Genomic DNA, 26,680 nt, shown 5'->3' with positions numbered 1-26,680 from the left:
CACGTTTGGGAGGTGATTCCTGACACCAAGATAAGACAAAAAATATAGACCTTTCTGGGTGCACAAATGCTTCCTTTCGTAGTTATAGGCTATCGAAAACATGAAAAAAAAAATAACTTGAAAGGTCCATAGCTCCAAAACTATGGGACCTACCATAGTCGGGTCAAGACTTCACTTAGGAACTAATATGTATGCTATCCAAAAATACATGTTTCAGAATCCTAAGGTACTCACTCAACAACTTTTATAGAGGGAGTCTGGCTACGTTCATATAACTTGAAGCACTCACCAACTACCTCTATAAAAACTGTTGCGGAAGTACCACAGGACCTTTAAAGTTCATTTTTTTATGTTTTCAGCAGCCTATAACTCCGAAAGGAAGCATTTGTTCACCTAAGTTGGTCTATACTTTTTGTCTTATCTTGGTGTCAGGAATCACTCCCCAAATGTTGTCGGTGTTGTTTTGAAACACCCTATATCTATCTAAACCCTATATGTGTGTCTGTGTGTGTGCGTTTCTGCGCATATTTTTAAAAATATTTCCTATATAAAACGAATTCATTACGCAATGGCAGCAATGGCTACAATTTCTTAAAGTATGTGGCCTACACATTAGCATCATTTTCTCAGTGTAGGGTGACTGCAAGGGTCGCCAGGGCCCCGCAAAGTCAATATTTTCATACTTAAATTATATTTATGTCTGTTCTTTTTTTACAAATACGGTGGAAATTTCACGAATGTTACCTCGTTGTAATTTGTGGTCTATAAGCTTTCCAATGGTGTATACCTCATGACTCTGTGATAGTTAGGGGGGTCATCAGGGCCCCAAACGTTAGAGTCTACCATTTTGTTAAAATTCCTGACGGGTGTCTAGAGTTCATTGTGTTGTTATGCCGTAGACACTAAACATTATTAGCTACCCATGTTGCAGATAGAGATGTATCTTGAAAACTGTTTAGTTAAAATGTCATTTGCTCCTTGAAGGCTAGTCATTGCTCTTTTCTATGAGTTGTATTGTATTTGTCAGAGCATTTCTTCTAGTTTATGATGTGAGAACTGTTCATTATTATGGAAATGATAGTGATCAAAAAATACCCAAGTTTTGAATTTGTGAATTTGGATCTTAGAATAGTGTACAGTGTGTTTAACCCCCATTATTCTTGGAAATTAAGAAATGTTAAAATACTTCACTTGAATTTCTGTTGATTTAGTTATATTCACACTGATGTGCAGAATTTCGTTCAGTAATTGCTGTTATAATAAGAATATAACTCTGCCTGTAATTTGCTCCATGCACAAATCCTGCGGAGGATGGGTAGTTTGTTAGAAAATTAAATTAGCTTCTTCAATTTGATATTTTAGTTGTTTTAAACATGTCCAACCAGCATCGAAAAAAACACGTTTAAAACAATTTGTTTAAAACGTTTAAAACAAACAAACAAACTGAAAACAGCCCTCGTTTTAAACATGTTTTTAAACACTTGCTTTAAACATTTTGTTTTAAACATATCAACCCTGTCACAATCCTGAGATGACTTAGGTAAAATCCTACTGAAAAAAATATATCTAGAAAAAAAGGCAGGAGACAAGTTAGATATTGACCAGTTTAAAGATGGGGAAGAAAAGACTTTTTTCTGAATATCCATTGACAGAAAGTAGATACAGAAACAAACTAGTTGTGGGAGTAGGGTTACTACTTCACGAGTAGGGTTACGGTATCATGAAGTAGCACAGCAAAGAAACGTGGGTTGTAGAAGCAGCTCTACAAAACTAGGGAAAGGAAAGCATGGAAATAAAGTTGCACTAAAATGTAAAATAATGTGTATAAAGTTGAAATGGGAATTGAGAAGTGAAATTCAACAAAGAGAGGAACTATACAATAGACATAAAGGGACCCCGATGTTCCCTATATAGAAACTTATAAATACGTACCAAGTGACTATCCAGTGATGGAAGAATATGATTAATTATACTGGTAGAGGTAAAAACTCTAACTCGCTAACTCAAGTAGCTTCCCATTTAGCTCACGATTTTGACGGAAATTTAGTTCGGGTATGCAAACATTCTTTCTTCTAGTCGTCCCCCTTAATTTTTACATGCCAGAGACGCCTTGGTCGAATTGAGAACCACCTGCTTGTTTTAGAAGTCGGTTAAAAATCGTTTGCCCCTAGGAACTAATCTCCGGTGCAATTGCTCTCCTTGGATCCGAAGTTACATGTAAGGTAGGATTTTGAAGAATTCACCCCGAATGAATATATATACGAGCCTTTGAAAGGTATTTTTACTCTTTTTACATGCTGATACACTGGAAATACAGATACGAAATTACTATAGCCAAAGAAGCATTCAGCAAGAAAATATCACTCTTAACTCGCTGGCTTAATATTGGACTAAAGAAGAAGTTTGTCAAGTTCTATATATATGGAGAATTGTACATTAAGGAAGTTAAAGAAGAAATACTTAGAGAGCTTCGAAATGTAGTGTTGGAGGAAGATGGAGAAGATGAAATGAATAGAGAGAGTAACAAATGATGATGTTTCAAAACGAATAGGAGAGAAGACACTTTTAGCTAGCATCCTTCGTAGAAAGGCCAATTGGATTGGACACATCTTGCAAATAAATTGCCTTCTTCCTACCGCCATAGAAGGAAATATTGAGGGAAAGCAAGGAGTAGGAAGAAGAATACAGCTGATCGATGATTTGAAAGATAGGAGACAATATTGGAAGTTAAAAGAGGAAACTGAAGATCGAGAAACATGGAAGAATCATTTCCAAATCCGAACCTAAAATTAAGAAACAAATCATTAGTCCCAAGTCCTGCCGAAAGGCAGAATACTTAATAATAATAATAATAATAATAATAATAATAATAATAATAATAATAATAATAATAATAATAATAATAATAATAACGTAGAGGGGGATTAAACGGCTAAATTTTGCTCGCTAAATCTTAGCTGTTGAATGACACACGAAGATAAAAGCAAAACACTTGTATACGATTAATATATTTTCTGAGCCCTTACAATTTGAAATTTTGCAGGGTAATATTCTTAACTCATCAAAATAGGAAATTTAAAAGGTTGACCTCTAAAAGGGTTAAGAATGGATGTTAATAGCTGGAGATAACTTTCAAATCCTTGGAAGTAACAATTTGAAAGTTGCTTTTCTCTCTGAGATTCGAATTTATTACTCACTTGCACAGAGAAAAATCCGTTCTCCGGACAGCGGTATATTGTACAAATATACGGTATCCTCTTGCTTACTATAGAAATCATTACGGAGCATACGTTATCCGTATGCTACATAAGCACTGCCCTTAGATGTTACGTCATGCCGTTGCAGGATGTCTGACATCTAACAGTTTTCCGTATATCACATGCATATACTTATGTTACCTTCGTCAGCTATATGTTATATACGTCCATTTGTATGTGAGATCCTGACCGCCTACATTGTTTCATACGAAAAGTACGTATAGATGAAACACTCATACAGAAAGTATTATAAAACATGCGTTTTCAGTTATACGTCTGCTATACGTTAAGTCCAAAAACTACAGGAATTACGCATGTAACCTATCTTTTTAAGTACACCACCTACATTTTTTTCTCAGTGTGCATACGAAAGGGTACAAGGGACACACAAAGCACGTGTGGAAACAGTGGAACTTCTTTAAGAGACCTACAGGACATAATTTCTGAGCTGCCATACGTAATAACGACAACTGAAATTAATATTTGAAAGCATTCAATCAGTGGCGAACACGGAATTTTATCAAAGGGGGATTCTAACTAGCAATACAATTTCAGGATTTTTAAATAAGCATCTTAAAAAGGCAAATACATATTTCTCATAATTTATTGTTAAAAGGGAAGGAGAAACCCCTTAAACACCCCTTTACGTACGTCACTGAATAGAATGTTAATGTAGCAATTACTCACATGAAATAAATATCGATGATGTAGGGGAAAGGACACAAAAAATTGATCATAATAACACGACTGAATCAATTCACTTTAACCAATGATTTTTATAAATGATATTGGATGCATCTACTTTTTTTAAGTGCGGCGAAGCAGTTTTCGTACGTCCTAAGATTGTGAAGAAAAAAAAACTGTGTGGGGGAGAAGAACTGTGGGAAGGGAAGAGGTGATGAGTTTTCTCAGCAATTAATATGAAATGAGGTGAAGTCATTTTCTCAGATGAGAGAAGGAGGTTTATCTATGTGGTGATCGGTTGTAAGGAAAGTAATTCAGTGGAGAATTGCAATAACTCATTCCGTGAGGATAATGATTTAGGTTATTCTAAACTGAATGCGGTGGATCTACAATTTCCGCGTGCAGCAAAAGGAATTAAGCTGTTTCACTCTTAGGTATAGTCATTTAAGGGTAACTTTGGAAACATATATTTTTAAATAGAGAAGAATTTTAAAGAACGACATCAGGAAAATCCTTCACTTTAGATCGTGAAAAGCTATTTTACTGTCAACTTCGGAGAAAACTGATTTAGGCCGACTTCAATAAATTTCATTTCTAGAAGAGGGAGAAATAAAAATTTTATCTAACAATTTCCATAGAGTTGTATATGCTTAAAATTTTCAGATGCTTCAAGAGTGATTTTGTTAAGTGCTGATTTTGACCTAAGTCATTTAAGAGCAAATTTTGGAAAAAAAAAAACCTAATAAATTCAATGGAATAGGATGAATCTACTGTTTACTGGTGCTCAAGATGACTTAGGTCATAATTAAATCTTGACTTTATGAAAAGATATTTAAACGTATACAGGAAAATTTGTTCCTAAGGGTCTATTCTAAAGCTTTTGCATAACTTTCCTCAGATGGGACGAATCATTAATTTATGGTCACGTCAAAACTATTTAAATCTTGACTTTGGGAAGATATAATAAGAAATTCAGAAGAAAGTCATTTATCGAAACTAACAATTTCAAAGGGGTAAATTAGTCTTTTCAGATGTCAAATTTGAAAAAAAAAAAACTCTCTTTGGAATGGGAAGATGAATATTTAGTGAAATTGAGGTGAATATATCTGTTCTTGCTGCGGGAAAATGATTTCATCTGTCTCGCTGTTTTGAAAAGTCATTTAGAGATGTTTATATGAGAAATTTACGGAAATCCATCAGGGATCTCGAACTGGCATTACCAAGTACCCTGGAAACAAGTTTTTATATCCTACAATTATTTTCCATAAATCTTGCCCCTTCCCATGTTAAGTACAAGCATTTCAACTGATATACTTTAAACACGCACGCTTTTTGTTCTATTTCCTAGTTGTAACTAGGCCATCTGCGTCACTGAAGTAGTGATGACCCCCTCGAAACCTATAAAATACCATCTTTAGAGTCAAAAAGTCCCATTTTGCTTTCGTACTTCCCACGTTATACTAATTACACAATAATAATAATAATAATAATAATAATAATAATAATAATAATAATAATAATAATAATAATAATAATATGAAACTATTCGATCTTCCGCGAATATAAAATAGCTTGTGAATAAGTGTTCCTTAAAAACAAGTATTTTTTAAGGTCAGAAATAAAGTGTGTCCATCACGCATTTGTGCCATACCTCACCTTGAGTCTAACGATTCTAGAAAAACATGGTTTTCCACACTTTTTGTGGAACATTTTGAAAGTTGATTGTTTCTCGTTTGATATTTTACTTACTTTTTTTTCTCGTTTGATATTTTTGTTTCTTTCATCAATCGTTCGTTCGTATATTATTTTACCTTAGCAGAGACCAATTTTTCTTTTTCTGGTAGTTGCTTTTTGACTATCACACATTCCATAAATCACTTCCTCAGTAGCTGGAACTTTCGCGGTAAAAATAAAGTGAAAATTAGCACTAATTTCACACTCTTTGCTCAGTCATTATATCTATTTATCTTGTCCCTAGAGAATTTTGTTGGCGTGGATTTTATATATACGAAACATCCCACATATGTTGCCAATTTCAGTGAAAATTTCCATCTCTCTTGGAAAAATTAACGTCAAAAAATCCCACAAAATGGGATTTTTCCCATGAGTTGGCATCACTGCACTGAAGTTAAACGCCAAATGAATTTTGTTATATAATAAAGTGTAGCCATTAAAATGTATCGCCGTGTCAAACCATTAATTGAAGCAGTTTGTATTCTTGGTTTAATACAAAATTATAAAGTAATTTGAAGTTTTGTTCTTCACACAAAATGATATCAGCACTCATAATACAGTGAACCTCTGGCAAAAGTACGGAGTAATATAACTTCAATTAGAATTGATTCTTTTGAAATTCGAAATCAAGAAAATTTTAATTGCAAGTTTGGGACTTTCATAAACAAAGTTATTAATGCTTAATAGATTATTTTTTTCTTCATTAACTTCATCTTCCTAAATTTCATTGCAAATAATTTCCTTTGCTTTTAGGTGGCCTGACGAAATCGCAGTTTCCTGTGTTCACCCTATATGCAGAAAAGACATGCCTTCGGATGTCATCGGACTGCGAGAAACCATGGAGCTTTGAAGTTGTATATGGTCATGAGCTGCTGACTGATATCAAGAGGCATCATAGAGTTGTTTCACGACAGGAATGTATGGAACTTTGTCTTCAAGAACGGGAATTTTCTTGCAGGTAAACAAAAATGTCAATGTTTAGTTTGTAACCTGCTAAGATGATATAGGAAGTTCATTGTACCTACACTGATGTTTATGAAAATTTCAAAACATCAAAATGGAATGCGCCAAATTCACAGGACTGATACGTAAATTATAAAATTCGAACGATTATAATTTTAGCAGAATAACACACGAATGCACCCAGCGGTGATCTAGGCTTTTTGCGCGAGGTTGTATCTCGAGATTCGATTTACGTAGCAGTCTGGCAATGAAGTATGGATAAACATACAGCAAAGTGACACTATATTTATTCAATTAAACAGTGCTATATAACAATACAACTAATTTCAAATGATTCTTAATGGTCGACCTACGTAAAAACTGCTTCTCGTACAACGAAATTGGTGCGCGTATAGGGCATTTTTGCACACAGTAATTCGTGTATGTAAGTATGAGACAGATCAAAAGCAAATGCAGTTACGATTTGGCAGTAAATTGCGCAATATGGTCACATTACAGAGTGATAAACATCTTGTTCACGTGCAATATTCAGCTTGATGTGCACGAAGTACTGTAAAGAGTGTGAATCTGTCTATGTCGACGGTTCGGCGGTGCTGTTGAACGCTAATGTGGCGACACGCATACCAATGCGTTGGTTTCCATTGACTCAGAACCGCAAACATCTCAGGCTACAGTGGACTTGTGAATGCCGTCGCTGGCGTGCTGAATGACACACATTCTTATTTTCGGACGACTAGCGCTCCAATCTGTTCTGCAATGATTGTCGCATACGCGCTACACGCTAGAACAATCTGCTATCATTCATTATCGAGCGTCAAAGAGGCCGAATGAGAGTAATAATGGTTTCGAACATCACTTGATACAACATGCGAGCTTAACTGCTACATATTTAGCTCAACCTGGCAATGACCGCTACACTACAAAAGTTTTAAAGACCGCGATCATGTCAATCCCTCAGACAACCTTGGATGTCATATTTTGGCAGGATAATGCTCAACTACATTCATCTCAAAATATGCTATCCTTTTGTAAGGGACGAGGAGCACTGCTGTTTTCCCAGGGTGGGAAATCATACAGTTGAAGTGGAAGGGAGGCAGACAGGGGAGTTAAAGAAGAAAAAACTCTTCACTACAGAATGTTTCAATATAGAAAGTTCACTTAATTGAATATCTGTAATTATTAAATTATGTAACATTAGGATACAATTAACCACTAGTTCATCAATTAATTACATATGAAATACATGTTAATTACATTTGAGTTTCTGTGATTATTTTACTAAACTTCTGACAACAGTGTCAATTTATTCATCTTGCAGTAAGTTATTATTGGGGGAAATTTTCTTCCAAAAATATTAGTGGCGGAATTTCCCCAACTCTTTAGCATATCGCACCTTCTCTCCAAATATGCTTTTCTCCTCTCCAGATATATAGTAGATTTGGTAATACACTGTACTGATTGGTCTTAAAGTGACTAACATAGTGCAAACTAAATGAAGTGAATGGAAGGTATATGAGTATTGACACAGCAACCATTTTGGGAGTGTCTGGGAATTGTCTCAGGCATCCTGATTGGCTAATTGTGTTTCAACGTTCTTCATTGGTCATTTCACTCTCGTTTAAAGAAGTTATTACCTGGGTCGACATTCGAAGATACCTGGATCATGTTAAACAGTTGCACAGGCGATATGAATACACTGTTCCAAGTGGTTGACATCGTTGACAGGAGTAGCATACACCATACTTTTAATGTCGTCGCAGATAAAAATCCAGCGGATTCCGGTCAGGTGCGAGGGAGTCTCATAATGCATGTACCACATGTTGCGACGAATCGCTAGGGGATCACTTTTGAAGTAATTCGGGCAGTGTAACCTGCAGGAATGTCAAATTTTGTGCTCCATCCAGTCTTCGAGTTAGCATGTATGGGCCGATCAGTTGATCATGGACAATACCACACCATACTGAGTCCAAATTCGTGGTGTTGATTACTCGCAACTGTAGTGACCCATATACTCTTAACAATGACACACATACTCCTAACAGTAAGTATTTAATCCTAATATTGACACACAAATTACTTGTAAGAAAAAGTAATAAAAAATGTAGCTATTTCTTTAAGGCGGGCCAAAATAAATGCGCTAATGTTTTGTATTCATGAACACTCGCTTTCAGAATTATAATATTGATGTCATCCAAAAATGTGTCCACATTCGAAAATGCATAGTTCATTACCTCTTGAAATCTAGCAATAAACATTAATATGCTATCATCACTTCAAATACAATACATACATCTGATTTACTAAATTTATTTCATTAACAGTGTAGCGCTTCCAATCTGTTGAAAACTCCTTTCTATAAATAAAATTTTAAAAAAGAACAATAAGATAACTAGGCATCTTGTCCTAATTACTAAAATAATTGTCTGTTATTACAGATTTATGGTTTTCAGGTAGTCTTTAGATTCTTCTGAGTATGATCATTCTGATCAAGGTACTTTCGTGTTTATTTTTCTAAAACAGGGCAAGGGCCTTCAGTCTCGAGTAAAATCTTGAATAGTGCTAGGATTGCAACGCAAATAAAAGTTCCTGTTTAATACAACCTTGGAAGTGAAAAGGGATGTTACATTACACTCAAACTTTTTCTTTTTGGATCCAAAACTCAAATATATTTCAATCAAAAATTTTCTTGTACGCCTTATATCTGGAGAACTACATATATAGTGTAGCCAAACCCAAACTATCACTTAACTCAGTATGATGTGCTCATTCCGTACAAAAAAAAAAAAAAAACTCGATTTAGGGGCCGTTCAAAAATTTTGTGGCCTCTGATCCAAAAATTAATTATTGGCGAAGATCACAATCTTTTCAAGCAATTTTGGGATGATTTCTCAAATTCTTGGCCAAAATCACAATCTTTTGATCCATTATTTGGATCATTCCTAAAATTTTTGATTTTCAAGTCTATCGGACAAGCGTCGTCTTTGATATTGTCTAAGAGACAAAATAGGATTGAAATGCTATTGACATAAGGATTCTCTACGGTGTAGTAAATATAGAATTCAAGTGATTAAGGTGCAAGAACTTACTCTACAAAATTTCATTGGGGGCTTTGCATGAGACATGATTTCCATCCGTGTGTAATGTAGGTGCTACGTCATGAACTAGTAAGTAAGAAAATCATTCAGTAAAGAAAGAATGACCATTTTTACTCTTTAATTTTGTTTCAATGTCACTGACACGTTGTTCCAAAGACTGTTTAGATGAAGCTTCTGGTGATCACAGCTGCCAACCAGTGCGGAAGTTCTTAATACGAAAACTTTAAGTAGACAGATGGTAGACGTACAACATCTCGAGGTTTAGCATGAGCTCTCATGTAGAACGGCAGTTATAAACAGTGTTCAAGACGTTCTGGAACTAAGAATGTTTTACTTTATTTTTTAGAAGAAGAAGAAAAAAGAGCTGTTAAATTTAAGTAAAACGTCGCAACACAAACAAAATCAGAAATTGAGTCCAAAGGTAACGGGTAATCAGGAAAAATAACAAAATATACATATTTTAAGTTTCAGTCACGTTTGCGAAAAAAAAGAGTTCCAGTAAAAATAAAAGACTACATAATTTTAATAATCACTGTCCTTATTAATAATTGTACTTCGTTTTCTATATGCGCACTGCAGTTTTTTCTGTAAGCAAATGTGAACTAACATTTCTGGTTGCCTTAGCGTCGTAAACATGTAAACAACAATTGGACATACAATGTGAAAAGCATTTTCCTTTAATTATTATCATTAATTTTAAACATATTACTTACTACTGCTTTATTACGTTAGACACAGTTTTTAAAATTTTTAATTGTAAACACATCTTAGTATCTTCTTTGTGTGACTGACGAAAAAGTTATTTTAAAAATAAAAATGTATCCTGATAATTCCAATTCCATGCATAGAACTTTAAGTATATCAAATTAAAATTTAAACAACTACTAACGGTATACGTTATATGAAAATAATTTTCCTGATACTAGAGTTTTACCAAGACCTCCATGTTGTTGGAATAAGAAATATTTCGTGTACGGATTACCGATTTTAGAGGCAAACTGTAGAACGTAGCACATTACCATCGCCAAGGTTGTTGTGATATTTTGGCAGGGGCACACCCACAGGGAATCCACAGAGTTCGGATCTCCCGAAAACTTCCTAACTCAACATACATTTAATAACTTTCTTAATGCTATCATACTTGTTTAACAAGGAAATGATTGATGTAGCATGAAGATTTGATTTTACACTTCTTTACTTTTTCTCTTCTAAAAACAATCTAATTATGTATTTTTTTCTGAAAATATAGGAGGAAATATTTTACAGTTATTTATCGTCTTTTCGGATTCAGAATAATACACGTTCAATACTGCATACACGTAGTGGTTTGTAGTATTGAAATCCCCCAAAAGATGGACCCTTCCTAACAAAAATTTCTGGGTGCGCACCTGTATCTTTGTAAATAAGTCTTTAACTTATTTGTATTTTCTCTGCGGATCATAGTGACAGTTCTCAAACACAATTCTTTGGTTTCCTTCTCTTCTGCTAGAAATGAAAGTATTCGATTAATACATGAATATCGATTACTTTGATTATATGTAACAGAAAAGAATGAACTTGTCATGGAGATTATTTTCCGGACTATTTTCAGTATTTAGACAGATTTTGAAATCTCATAGAAGAGCTTTTATTATTATTATTCTTTCTTTCTTTCTTAAGATGTGTTGTTCCATATTTGACAAACAAAGATACAAACCGTTATCAAAAATACTTTCCTTTACCGCTAGCAATACAGCTATGTTTTACGAGAGTGACACCCGAAAGGAGGATTTGTTTCTCGTTTCAGGCAACGATTAAATACATAATTTTAATAATTACTTTAGGATTATAGCGACAACTGAAACGCTTGGAGTTTGTGCATTGAAGTTAATAACAGTTTTGTGTTTACAGTTTAGTGAAACATTACTGCGGCTGAATACCCTTAAATTCTCTGAGCGAATAAGCTGACCACTAGCATAATTTGTCACGTAATCAGGTGACCTTCGGTTTGAGTATCGAAGAAAGTCTTCTTAATCGGAGTTTCATGGAATATCTTCGGTCCCACCAGGATGTTCATATTTTAGTCATGACGATAACTGCCTTTATACTGTACTCTTCTCAGACTTCTGGCTCTGTAGAAGCCTACAGGTTAGTGTTGTAGTTTGTCACTCCTTATCAGCTCCTAGGTTATATCGTCGGTAAAAGGAAGAAGTGGTGTAACTCCAAAAATCGTGATTTTGGGTTACATTCTTATTTAATATGTTCTTTTAACCATAACAATTTCATAGCTGAATTCCTTATATTAACAGAGAAATGAACTTTCTGAAAATAGCCCAACTTGAAATTAAATATCCAAAAACATTTCAAAGAGGCACAGCTATTCACTCCTTTATTAGTTCTTCGGTGATTTTTTATTTTTGTGTGAGAAAACTGGCGTAAATTACTCTCTAGAGATAACAATAAAGAAAAACAAATAATCCTTGGGTGTGATAATTTTTATCACGACTGTTGGAAAAACACAAAGGAATTTATGAAGAATTGACGGACAACCATACGAGAACTGATGGTTATTAATAAACAACCAAATAAAATTTACTTCAAATATAGTCATTTAGATGTTATTTATGAAAGTATCACACAACAAGGGAAAGTAGCATTAACCAAAAATCCTAAGTGTCTCAACTCACAGCCCCCAAGAATCTCGCCACAGATATATTCAGACTTGATTAGTTTATGTCAAGATACGCCCGTTTTCAGGAATACTGAATTTATGAACTTTTACAGAAACTTTCTACATTAAAAGACACAAAGTAATGTCTTTGTAGGAGTTCCCAGTACAATGCAAGGAATTATAATTCTCTAATATTAAGAATCTATCACATGCTATTAAGAAGTTAATTTATGCTGCAATTATATTATTCTAATCATTTGCTACTACTTGGTTGAGTAATAGTACTTAAAATACAGTGCTTCATTACCATTCTTATTAATATTATCTGAATTAAGCAATTTGGAATGTAATGCAGATATGATTTTCCTTCAGTGGCGTCTCGTGACATGGTAGTCAAAACCATTGGAAAATATAATTTTTATGGTCGGTTACTACTTTCAATATTCTAAGTGAAACGATACAATCAATGAAAGTAAACATATATACTAGTTCATGATAAAGAATACTCATGCATAACAAATGCTCCATTTTATTTATACATGAAATCAAACTTCCTGTTCTTCTGGGCAGAAGCAAATCTGTAAGTCTTTTAAAGTCTAGTATAGTGTTTAGCATTTTCCCCCCTGTTGATAGTGCAGCCAGTGCACTGAGACGGTTTTCAATCATTATCATGGCATGTCTTTGTTTTGTTTCATACTCTTTAATATTGTAAAATATATTTTCTTTCTAAAGTAAGCACTGAAATAGTTATTATGATTTTCAAGAGCTTTGTTATGCGTCGGTAGATTCTTAAAGAACCATTATATTTTTACGGATTCACCATCAATTTCACGATGGTACACTTGTGACATCTGTATTAGACTCAAAAAAATCTGTTGTCTCGTATATTTGAACTGCCAGATATGCTGCTTTTAAAATTTCTCTTCAACTTTTTTTTTCTATAAGTTTATCACAAGCCTTAATAGAAATCTAATAACTATGATCGGTTTATGATGTATATTCGGCGTGCTCACAGTGGTTAAATTCAGAACAGAGTTAAGTTTTTTTCTTAGAGTTTTCATGCCTCTTCACTTTCTCACTAAAATGTCCATTACACATATTCAGGTCCACTGCAAATTTACTTCAAACAACAAGCAAAGGGAAGCAATGCAATGATATTTTCATTTCATAAACTATCACCCATTTATTGCTTTCATAGAATCAGCTTTAAAATTTTGCTTATATGTACAGTACGTGTTTCAGTTTTTACCTCGCGGTGGTTGTTAACACTTTCGATCCTAAGCCCGAGTCAGACTCGTTTTGTATGTTTATTCCAAAACGCCGGAGCCCGTGTCTAACTCGTTTTTTTTACGTAATAATCCCTATGTAACTTATTATGGGTTCCAGTCGGTTGTCGGCCGTATTAAATACTTACTGAGACTCGGTTCTTGAAGAAATACTATTCACCTGACATCCAGCGAAGAGTAAACTGTTTTGCAGGTTGATTGCTGTGGTCAACTTTCTGCGTTTGACTGTAGCACGTTCGATAATATAGTGGTATATTTTGTTTCGAAAACTATTTAATTTTACAGTTGTCTTGTTTGAAGCAAGTAAAATGAATGCAGAAGAAATAAAGATTTTAGAACAGTACCGGTACAGTTTAGATCCCGTTCGAAATATGAAATTAGTGATTCAGATTTAGATCCTGATTTCGAAATTTAAAATGCAGGTAAGTACATGAACAGTGTCGTGCCGTGAAAAATCAGAGCATACGATGGCGCCCTCCCCCCCGTACATTTGAGTGAAGTTTACAGACGAGCCGCGAAGCACCACCATGGTTGGCGCGAAGCGCAAGAAAATTTTCAAAAATAAACTCTGATTTTCTTTGGTTTTGAGCACTTTTTATTACTTTTTCCTTCCATGTTATATATATATTTTCTTTTCTCCTCCCGAATTTTTCTCCCCCTTACTTCGGTGCCCGGGGCCGTCGCCCCGCTCGCCCCTCCTCCGCAACCGGTTCTGTACATGAGAACACCCATATAAAAATATTTGTATGAGGCCCATCCAGAAAGTATCCCACAAGTCCCATAGGTTGAAAACCGTATGCGGCGCGCAGCGATTGCATTGACGTGAGAGAGTAAGGTTCTAGCTTTAAGCATGCGCCAACGGAACATTCCTGGTGTTCTCAGAAGCGTCGTGGTAGTGGTTGGAGATGGAAATGGTTTTCTATTCCAGGTCCCGCAGCGTGTAAAGTGCGAGCAGTTATAAAGCTTTTGAATGCATAGGGCATAACGCCGATTGAAATCTATCGTCAGCTGTACCAGGTCTATGGACCTAACGTCATGAGCAATCAGATGATGCGTTGCTGGTGTAGACAATTTGCAACAGGACGCTAAAATGTGCATGATGAGGAGGTCAACCGTCATCACAGACGACCTTGTGGACCTTGTTCGCGAAAGCGGTGAGGTGACTTTAGTTTAGCGTCCCGTTCAGCAGCGAGGCTATATGAGACGTGGACCTACTGATTAACGCGGAATCCGAACCACATGAGCTCCCGCCGGGAATTGAACCCGGGTCTCCCACGCCAAAGGCGCGTACGCTAATCGCTTAGCCACGAGGGAGCTCTTGTTCGCGAAAGCATCATGCAGAATCGTCGCTTCACAATAACGGAACTCAGGTGTCAGTTCCCGCAGATTTTCCGCTCGTTATTACACACCATTGTCAGTGCCCGCACTTCACACGCAGCGGGAGTATTGTTTCACTATTGTAATTTTTTTCGTTTGTTCAAAAAGTACATATTTTAATCAGCAGTGTAGTAAATCACCAAATTATATATTCATAATAAAATCTAAAGTCCAAAAACTTGTTTGCAATGTTTCTAGTTCATCTATTATTGTTTAGCAATGTGTTATTACTTTTTCGAAAAACGCCTAAAAACTCCAGGATACTGGAATAAACAAGGTCAGATTAGCCCAGGTATTAACTTTGGCTCACGAGGCACTAAATCAATCAATATAACACCGCATAATATGTTCTCAATTTTGTAATTTTGAAATACATTGAAATATTTGTGTCTTTCAGTCCCCGACTTATAGTGTCACGCCAAAAAAGACAAAAAAAAAAAAAAAAGCATTTTTCACAAGAATAACAGCTAAACATACTGCAAATAACAATCCACCACGAAGAGACCTTGGAAAGCTGTAATTTTGCCCCATTAGATTACTTTATTCCAAGAAGCTGACACAAAAAGAAATGCAGACAGCTGATTAAGAATACTATTATTTTCTTCTATTTTTAATTTCAAAAATAATTTATTCTTTGATTCAATTTAGTGTCACATTACGGGAAATTAATCAAAAACAGTTGTCAACACTGCACGTTACGTCTGCGAAGTTGTCTCGCCCACCTAACGAATTTTTCTTTTTCCTATCTACATCGTTAGTATATCGTTAGTTTACGTTAGTTTTGCTAAAATTATCGTTAGTTTCGAAAAAATAAAATTTTTATTCAACAAATAAATGGGCAGGCCAACTTCACGGTTGCCCACCCACAAATGAATTTCAAAAGTTTTTCATATCACATCGTTAGTTTATCGTTAGTTTACGTTAGTTTTGCGAAAACTATCGCTAGTTTCGCAAAAATAACGATTTTATTCTAGAAATAAAGTTTCCCGCCAACTGTGAATTAGCCCGCCCATATTGAATTTTCATAAAATTCCAACTCATATCGTTAGTTTGTCGTTAGTTTCCGTTAGTTTTGCTAAAATTAACGTCTGTTTTGCCAAAATAACGATTTTATTCGATAAATAAGGTTTCCCGTCAAATGTAAAGTTAGCCCGTCCATAATGTATTACCATAAATTTCCATCTCACATCGTTAGTTTATCGTTAGTTTGCGTTAGTTTTACTAAAACTATCGTTAATTACGCAAAAATTACGATTTTATTCGAGAAATAAATGGCCAGGCGAAATTCACGGTTCCCCACCCACAAACGAATTTCAAAATTTTTCATATCACATCGTTAGTTTATTGTTAGTTTACGTTAGTTTTGCTAAAACTATCGTTAGTTTCGCAAAAATAACGATTTTATTCTAGAAATAATGTTTCCCGCCAACAGTGAGTTAGCCCGCCCATATTGAAATCTCTTAAACTTCCAACTCATATTGTTAGTTTATCGTTAGTTTAGGTTAGTTTTGCTAAAATTAAGGTTTGTTTTAGAAAAATAATCATTTTATTCGAGAAATAAAGATTTCCGGCAATGTAAACCCTAACAGCACAATTACATAGCAGGCATATACCTATCATGTTCCGTCAGGTACACTGGAATGTGTCCAGTACGTCCCTTAAAAAAGTAAAACTAACGTAAACTAACGATAAACTAAGGATGTGAAATGGAAATTTATGATAATTCTTTAGGGGCGGGAAACTTTACATTTGGCGGGAAATCTTATTTCTCGAATGAAATCGTTATTTTTGCAAAACAAACGTTAATTTTAGCAAAACTAACGTAAACTAACGATGTGAGATGGAAATTTATGATAATTCTTTATGGGCGGTCTAACTTTACATTTGACGAGAAACCTTATTTCTCGAATAAAATCGTTATTTTTGCAAAACAAACGTTAAATTTAGCAAAACTAACGTAAACTAACGATATGAGCTGGAATTTTATGAGAATTCAATATGGGCGGGCTAATTCACAGTTGGCGGGAAACTTTATTTCTAGAATAAAATCGTTATTTTTGCGAAAATAACGGCAGTTTTAGCAAAACTATCGTAAACTAACGATAGACTAACGATGTGATATGAAAAACTTTTGAAATTCGTTTGTGGGTGGGAAACCGTGAAGTTGGCCTGCCCATTTATTTGTTGAATAAAAATTTTATTTTTTCGAAACTAACGATAATTTTAGCAAAACTAACGTAAACTAACGATCAACTAACGATGTAGATAAGAAAAAGGAAAATTCGTTATGTAGGCGGGACAACTTCACAGACGTCTACACGTTCAAATTCTCTAACGTTGAGAGATCGCAATCCTGCTCCGGTGCACTTCTGTGCTACACAGAGAGTAGCCCATCACGTTCGTGACCGTATTGTGAACGTGGCGTAATAATGGAAACTACATAAGCAAGAGATACAGCAAATGGAGAATGGGTGTAATATTTAAAGAAAATTTCTGGTGGCTGTAATATATTAGAAGAAAAATAAAAGAAGAAAATAAAACAAAGGAATTACGCTATAATATAATATTCTAAATATTACTATATAGCTTAAGGAACATTAAACAATGTATAACATATGGTAGTTCATTCATGAGGTGACGCCACTTTATTACTGTCTCACAAAGCATTGAAAACCGTAATACCTTGCATTGTTTCCAATTGCGATATGCAGGATTCTATGTAGTTGCAATGATCTTTTTTGTGAATATTCTTATCTTGTAACATCAATTTATAGTATTGAATTATATAGTATATCATCGACAGAATTGTTCATAATTGATCAACTTTCGTTGCCATGGTATCGATAGCGACAATAACTTTATTACCATAATAACGATAGCTGTAACACAGTCATGGTTAGCAACATTGGAAAGAGGCAGAAATTCCTATGTATCATCATTCACATAATAATGAGATAGCTAATTAGAGATGAGCCTACAGAATTGTTGATAACTACCCAACACGGTAACGGTAGCAACAACATATTTTTAAAGGATGTAACATAGTCAACGTTACCTACAATGGACGTGGGAAAACGTGGTTCTCATAAATTAACATTCTGAATTGGCAACAGTGCTGATGTTTCAGTGCATCAAAAGGTGTGTTAAGGATCTGTCTACAGCATGCAATTCCTTAAAAAAAAAAGAAAAAGAAATTTTGAAATTATCGTGATAAACCTTTTAATTAACGTGCACCCGGCAACACTTCTATTCATTGAATCAAAACGGTGGCACATCCAGAATCTGCCGTGGAACTGACAATTCAGTTCGTGATGAATAACAATGTTGCCGGGTGCATGTAAGTAAAAGATTTATCATGATAATTTCAAAATTTATTTTTCATAACACACCTTTTGATGCACTGAAACATTAGCACTGTTGCCAATTCAGAATGTTATTTTATGAAAACCACGTTTTTCCTCTTAACCCCTTACAGAGGCCTCATCCGATTAGTTATCGGTGGAAGTGAAAAATTATTTTTTCCATTCCATAGTTTCCAAGCTACTTCAACTATACAAACTGAAAATTAACGACAGAACATCCAAACATATCAGTTATGAGTCAATTTACATGTTTTGCAAAAAAAAAATAAATAAATAAATAAAAATAAAAATAAAAAAAAAATGATTTACAACTTTGGTTACATCTGGCAACACCGTGCGGCTCCTAATGTACTTTAATCGTTGCTTCCTAGTTTAAAAATATATGCATGTACAAGGCTTCATTTTGGTATAACCATTATTTGTGTACCGCTTCCGGTTCAAAAGTTCTACTATCCCAAACTCCGGGTTGCATTGTATATTGGACACCCTGTATTATATTTTATGTAATTAATTTTGACTGAGGAAGATCTGTGTTCATTATGTCATAGATAGGGACTTCAAGCTTTCGTTTTGAGTGCAGAAACGTTAAACAAACACGTTTAGGTGTTTCTGAAACACAATATAACGCAAGAATTTGGTCAATCGCAGAACAATACAGAGTGCTCATAGTTATAGTATTGTAAAAAAAATGTAAATTTCACGTCCTTAACTACTGGTTAAGGTCGGTTTAAGGGGACAAGGTTTTCCGATAGATGCCACTACAGTCTTTGTATCTCTCTCATGTATTTTTTACCTTTCATAAAAATTCTCAATTTCTCTCACAAATTTCAACCTAGAGACTTTAAATGTTTAGAGAAGGAACTTCATAACCTATCGAAAGCAAGAATCCGTGCCGATTTTTTTATTCGGAATTTTCTTCATTATTAAAATAGCTTGATTGTTGAAATGGATATCCAAACCTTTAAAAATGGAACTGTTTGAACGATGAAGAAAATTCTAAATAAAAAAATCGACACCGATTGTTTCCTTTGATAGGTTATGAAGTTCCTTATCTAAAAATTTGAAGTCTGTAGGTTGAAATTTGTAAGAGAAATTGTAAATGGTAAAAGGTAAAAAATGCATGAGAGAGCTAGGAAGACTGTAGTGACACCTATCAGCAAAACTTCTCCGTTTACACCAAGTTAAGGATCAGTAGTGTAATGAAACAAAGTAAGAAAGTTCACTTGAGAAATGTCAATGGCATTAGGCTTCTCTCATTATTTGTGAACTTTCGTTACTGCTTGCGTTTCAATGTCACGGTTTTCATCAGTCGTAATAGCTGCTCTGGGATTCGTCACATTGGACTAAGCCAGAGGGAAATAGAGGGTGTCATTAATGATTAAACGTTCAGACATCTGTCCTTCCGGTAAGATGATCCTGTAACCCTGCCTATAGGACGGAAGTATTGTTATATGTTGCGATTATAACATTTTGTTGATATTTTTATGTGTTGTTATTTTTTGGAATGACTTTATTAGTTACAATATAGTTATACAAACAGTAAAGTAATAAAGAATTAAAAAGAAACATTACATTACATTTTCAAAATACAATATTATGAATGTCTTTGAAAATACATTTGAGTAAAAATAAACTATAATATACTTATTTATAAAGTAAATATACGATAATAAAGTATAGATACTCATGTGTTCTACAACGACCTGGCTCCCAAGTTGTTAAAAAAGAACATTGACATTAAATTGTACCAATCAGGTTTTCGCTAGAGTTTGTGTGTGTTTACTATTTGGAAACTCGATTATATCCTGCTGGCAGTACGAAAAAACATTCCTTTTCATGCTATGTCCTTTTGGTAGGACTCCTGAAAATTCGTTCATTAAATGCTGTTAAATTTTATAATTTAATGTAATATCTCTGTTTTATTTTGTCACTATACTAGTTTACTTCAATTTTATGGCCACATTTTCATTGCTTTTGTTTCTTTTGTAGGTCAGCCAACTATAACCAAGACACTGGGGAATGTGCCATGAGTGACATGGATAGGTTTACAGCGGCTGAAACGGAGCATTTTGTTGTTAACAAAGGAAGTAGTTATATCGAATCTAATTGTGTTAGTGAACCCGTGAAAATGTGTGATTTTCAGGAATTACCTGGTCGAATTCTCAAGACAGTTGAGTCTGTTTACCAAGACGTACAATCTTTGGAAGAATGCAAAGCGTTATGCTTGAGTGCCAACTTCAGATGCCATACATTCGACTATGAAGTGACAGGCGATGGGGTTTGTCGAATTTCACATCATACTACAAACACTTTACAACATATTGAGGAACCGTATTTGGAAATCAATGATTCCAATTCCTATCAGCTTATGTCCTGTTATAACGTAACTGTTGATTGTCGTTCTTCAGATATGGTTGCTAGAATTCGAACGAACAAAATTTTCAACGGCAAAGTTTATTCAAAATCACGTCCGAATTCGTGCATGATAGACGTTTTAAACAAGTTAGAGTTTGAACTGCGGCTAAGGTACAACGATATTAACTGTGATGTAAAACAAGATCATCTTGGAAAATTTAGTACTGATATTATTATACAGGTAATTGTGTTCTTGTCTCTATAAACGTCATTTAATTAATTATTTTATAAACTAATAAAATAAAAATGTTTATTCTATAATTAAATAAATTATATAAAAATGTTTAATATACTGGTCGCGTTCAAAAGTGTACAAAAAACTATTTGTTTGGCTTGTTCCATAATATTGTTGGTCTTATGTGATGAAAACAAAATTCTCGGAAGACCTTAAAAGTATTAACTTAATTCAGTTAACTGCACCCATGCTGACTCATAATCTTAATTTCAGTCATTTAAAATAAAATATACTATGGAACAATAAAACAAAATATTTTTAGTGCACTTTTGAATAAAGTCATATCAGTTAAAAGGTCTTATTTATATATTTATTATGTTTGGACTAAAACAAAACACACACACACACACACACACACACACACATATATATATATATATATATATATATATATATATATATATATATATATATATATATATATATATATATTCGCCCAAGGTCTGACCACGCTGCTGATTTTTCAGACTAAAAAGAATGTATCCATAAGAATCGTAGTTTGTTGAACTTATTTCTGTAAAATTAACATGATTACTGCTATATAAAAAAATAAAACACATGGTCCTGTTTCCACTGAAACAGATTTATTATGTTTGCATTCAATGAAATGCCGACCCTTAGCCTTGATAAGAGCTTTACAAATTCCAGGCATTTGAGTAATTTATCCAACTTTTGTGAAGTTATGTAACTCCAGAGCTCTGAAGAGCCCTCCAAAGACCTTCAGTATTCGTTGGCATCTACTTACGGACTGTCCTGTCAGGTTTATCTTAATTATAAGAGGTCGATGGATAACTAATCCAGTGATTGTGCGGACTATTCCATTTGCTGGTGATGTGATCTCTTCTTTGTAAAGCAGATAATTACTACATAACTTGAAAGAATGTTTGGGGTGGTAATCCCATTGTACCACAAAATTACTGCCCCAAATCCGCCTTCCTGATGGAGTTCCATGCCTCACTTAAACGTTGTGAAATACGTTTTTGTCCTTTATTCTATTAATTCGAACTAAATTATCAACTTGGTAGTCCGTAAAACATCACCAAGCAGTGACTCTACCTTTTTTATGCCTTGCTGTAGGTATTACATAGTCGGAATTTAAGCGCTCTTCGGGAGGACATGGACAAACTTCTAGCATTGGAAGGCGAAAAGTTGTAATTTAGATTCGTTGATCCAGAGTGCCCTCTTCCGTTGTTTATCGTTCCAGTTTTTATTTTACTTTATCTTTTTCGCAAAGGAGTATCTTTCTGTAATATTTCCTACTTGAAGGAATCGTTTATTTACTGCAATTCTAACCCCAGTACCATAGATCTGAAGGCGCTAGGCCACCGTCCTATTCAATATTGATTGAAAATGGCTTTTCCATAGTTCTATTGGTTCTTTCGGAGCGGCTAACGTCTATTCCGCTTTCTTGTTTTTCCAGTGAGGTTGTTCTTAAGATGAGTTATTTTTGGACAATCAGTGCGTTTTCGTGGAATAATTACAACACTTTGTGACTATCTTTCCAAGAGTTCGACACACTGCTCCGCCCAATCACAGATCTAATATGATAATATGTTTTTATTTATAACTTTAACAGCTTGTAGGCTAATCAAGATCCCGCTTATACTAGGAGTCAAATCCGAGACTGTGTTCGACAAAGTTAAAACTTTAAAATTATTTTGCTACTCAAGACATCCTTTCTGACAGTTGTTGCCATGATATGACCTAATTAGACAATACCATCCAGTCAAATCACTTTAATGTTTTTTGTTTGTTTCTTTTCTAATTGTGAAGAATAGGTATAATGGCAATTTTCAATCGTATGGATATGGTGTTCAACACTGTATTTTGAGTAAATGTGAGGTATCTTGCCTTTTAATACATATTATATATACTTGTTTTTTTGCAGCACCATGATCAAATTGTAACTAGCCAGGACATCGGGTTATCAGTGAGGTGTTCTTATGATTTACACAACAGAAGTGTATCAAATCACATGGAGCTTGGTATCAATCAGGACCTTCTAGAAGCCGCTAATGAAGAAGCCGTTGCAGTCTCTCCAACAGTTACAATGAGGATTACCAGTCGTTTGGGTGAAGATATCTTAACTGCACAAGTTGGTGATCCCCTTAGTCTCCGTTTCGAAGTGTTAGATCGCAACAGTCCATATGAAATATTTGTGAGGGAATTGATTGCACTGGACGGGGTGGATAGCAGTGAAGTTTTACTTATTGATAGTTTGGGATGCCCAACAGATCCAACGATTATGGGACCGATTACTAAAGTAGCCGGTTCCACAGGTAAAATTCTCCAAGCTCCATTCGATGCTTTTAAATTTCCAACTTCGGATATAGTGCAATTCAAAGCTTTGGTGACGCCTTGCCTCCCTGTATGTAAGCCCGTGGCATGCGATTTAGAAGATTATAGTGGGGTTGTTCGTAAGACTGATTCATATGGTAAAAGGAAACGTAGAGAACTTAATCAGATAGATGAAATGTTGTTAACTCAAAGTATCAGAATATCTGACAGTTTTGATTTCAGAGATTCCAAATTAGGTAAAACGAAAGCTTCTTATAATGAAACGATGGACAAAATGGAGACAGTTGATGCTTGTATCAATATCGTACAATTGATTGTTGTAATATCTGTTTTTCTGGTTCTCCAGTTTCTTCTCATTATCGTCTGGACTGTTTTGTGGCAGCGAAAGAGAAAGGAATCTTTCAGAAACGTCATACACAGCTTTCAACGTTGTCAATTACTCCACAGTTTGTCGAATTAGTTAAACAATTATTACCATGAAATTAAAATAACGATACATAGCGTTGACTAGATATTTATGTATTCGATACTTCTATACCAATAACAATGGAAGACATATTAGTCCATCAAGTCATAATCACTATGTGTTGTCACCAACGCTTGAATTAATTTAGCATGAAAAGAAGTGTTGTAATATAAGAAATATTTTTCAACATATTGTGTAACTAAGTTACACTATTTAGAAGACTTGTACTCATTGAAGAGAAAAATATATAATGTCTCTCCATTACATCGTTTAAGACTGGTCTCGTACGATTCATTAAACACAAAGTCAATGTCGCTTCTTAAGATAATGAGTTATGTTGGAAGTATAAAAGCTTCTGAAATCATATTCGGGTTTACTCATTCTATTAAATGATAATTAACCTTATGGCCTAAGATACGCTGCTTCAGAATAAACAACTACTCAGGTGACATATCTTGTACCATATTACCAACTCGCCTTTTACTCAAGTAGTCATGATTGAGTATCACAATTCTCACCTAAAATTTCTCAATGCCCTAAAGGTTTAAAAAATGGCACTTATCAGACACTATCAGGCAAATTATAACACTTGTCAGAGTGTAACATTTTTTCCAGTAGTTCTTTTCGTCCACAACATACTATTATTAAAATTGTTAATCCTATCTAAATAACAGTAATCGAAGAAAGGTTAATATAAAACCATTCGGTAATGTTATACTGTAATAAAAATCATATCAATCAGAATTGTATGGAATATTGAATTTTACTTTCAGCTTTATAACTTCGAGGACTCGATTATTAATTTCTATTAAAAATAGAAATCTTTTACCGACCAGGACATTCTATTTTCAGTTACTGCTGGGAACACATTAAACGCAATTTATATAAATCACATATTACATGTTACAAATTAGCAACTACTTGGACAAATTACAAATTATCAGCAGCTTTAGACCAAACTCAAAACAAAAATACATTTAAGGTGGTTTTGAAAGATAGGGCATTAACATCTGAAAGTTGAAATCTCATATCAAGTCTAAAATAAGTATATACTTGCCACCATCTTAAATATTCTTGTCAGTCTCTTGAAGACATTACAGGTTTTTCAAGTCGCCAACTCAATAAAGAACGTGTTTATTATTCAAAATGCTTTAAAGTTGTTATTTATAATTTATTTATTTACTTATTTATTATAAGTAGGTGTTGTATTTATTATTTATGTGACAAATATGTTTACCGTGCTTACAAAATTTTTTATAGCTTTAAAAAAGTTGAACTCAACTGTTAAACTGGAACGACGGAAATTTGTGACATGTACATGGGGAATGTAAGATGGGAAGAAGGGGTTTTGGACATCACACCATATCAATATAGCAAATGCCACAGGTATATTCAACTCTAAGGTCAAGGTACGGTGATGTATATTGGTAAGACTGTTTCCAGTTTGTGTGCGGGTAAGGTGAAGGAAAGCCTTCGAACGGTAAACCGTTAGTGTCATATGGGTCTTTCACATTTGAAACACTAAACGTATTTTCTACTACTACTAGAATTAAAATAAAGCTCCTTGGTACAAAATCTCGGAGAGTTTGTCGGGTTCTTTCACCCACTAACAGGTTTTAATTATAGTCTATATGTATTTCCACTTGTGATATAGTGTTATGAATCAAGTTCTCTTTTAATCCATATCTTTGTTCGTGGGCAATATATTGCTTACTTGGACTCAACAAGAAAGATTTATTTACAGAATGTATAACAAGAATTTTCAGTGTGGTCATTCTTCTAAACAAAAACCGTAATGGTTGTCATCTTCTAGAGTAGATTTATTGTCGCTTCAATGCAGTAAATACCAAATGAGTTCGTATTTTACAAAAAACTCTCACTGCATGTGCGTAATGGAGGAACGGTAAAGTATAAAGACGCTACACTTAACCACATCGATTTTCCTTTGTAGTTACCCTTAGTAGTTACCTCTAAACGTATTACATGTTTACCTATTTTTGTGCTTCAGAAATGTGTAAGCTGCTGTAAGTTGTTGCTTATAGACTGCTGCGTGAAAGGAATATGTTCAATATATTTGTTTTGCAAAGAAACTAAAAAACAAATGCTAAACGTGTAAAGTAAATGGATATTTCAACAGTTATTGGCAATGTGGGTTTATACAGGACGCTAAAAATTCATTACTTTGTTTAGTTACTTTTGCCCAGTGGATTTATAAGTTCAAGAGAACTCTTAATTTCCATGTGTGCGGATCCGGTGCTATTTAGGGTGACTGTACATGCCAGATCACCTTTTTCACAAACTGTTTTGTGCTATTTAAATATATGAAGCATATAAATAAGTAGTGTATGGTGCATACAATAATAAGAAATATTCAATAAAAGATAGTAGAATTTACTCGTATACTGTACATAATATAATAATTCTATTCTTTTGTAAAGGAATTATACGTGTAAATCGTAATCAAAACAATAATAAATTTATTATTTAAAAATATCAAGATGTTTTCAATTTATTATTTTCCTCGAATGTCTTACTTTCTTTTTTTATACCCCCCCCAAAAAAAATACTATCAACTTGAAAAATATTACTTCTCATCATAAGTCAAACTGCTTATATAGCAAAGAATCTAACTATAAAATTTTAATATGTTCCCATAGGCCGCTGATACATCAAATAGAAATAGCTTAAGTCATCTTCAGCTTACATGATGTTATTCGCTTGCTTAAACAAGAATTTTAGGAGTAATCCAAAAAAAATGGATTAAAGGATTGCGATCTTGGCCAATAATTAGCTTTTAGATCAGGGCCTACAAAAGTTTTGAACGGCCCTTAAATCGAGTTTTCATATTTTCTACAAAA

General features: G+C 34.2%; 1 protein-coding gene across 1 annotated transcript in view; it reads left to right on the top strand.

The window, feature by feature from the left end:
• LOC145688389 (uncharacterized) overlaps positions 1 to 26,315 on the top strand; it is a 127,367-nt gene extending 101,052 nt beyond the window's left edge. The window contains exons 2-4 of the mRNA XM_081762559.1: positions 6,429 to 6,633; positions 20,398 to 21,004; positions 22,947 to 26,315. Of these exons, the coding sequence (XP_081618685.1) occupies positions 6,429 to 6,633; positions 20,398 to 21,004; positions 22,947 to 23,816 (1,682 nt within the window). The 3' untranslated portion in view covers positions 23,817 to 26,315. The remainder of the gene's footprint in view (positions 1 to 6,428; positions 6,634 to 20,397; positions 21,005 to 22,946) is intronic.
• The last annotated feature ends 365 nt before the right edge of the window (positions 26,316 to 26,680 follow it).

Source organism: Thermobia domestica, chromosome 6 (assembly GCF_964235325.1).
Source record: "Thermobia domestica chromosome 6, izTheDome1.hap1.1, whole genome shotgun sequence".
NCBI lineage: Eukaryota > Metazoa > Arthropoda > Insecta > Zygentoma > Lepismatidae > Thermobia > Thermobia domestica.
This window is presented reverse-complemented; position numbering and strand designations above follow the sequence as displayed.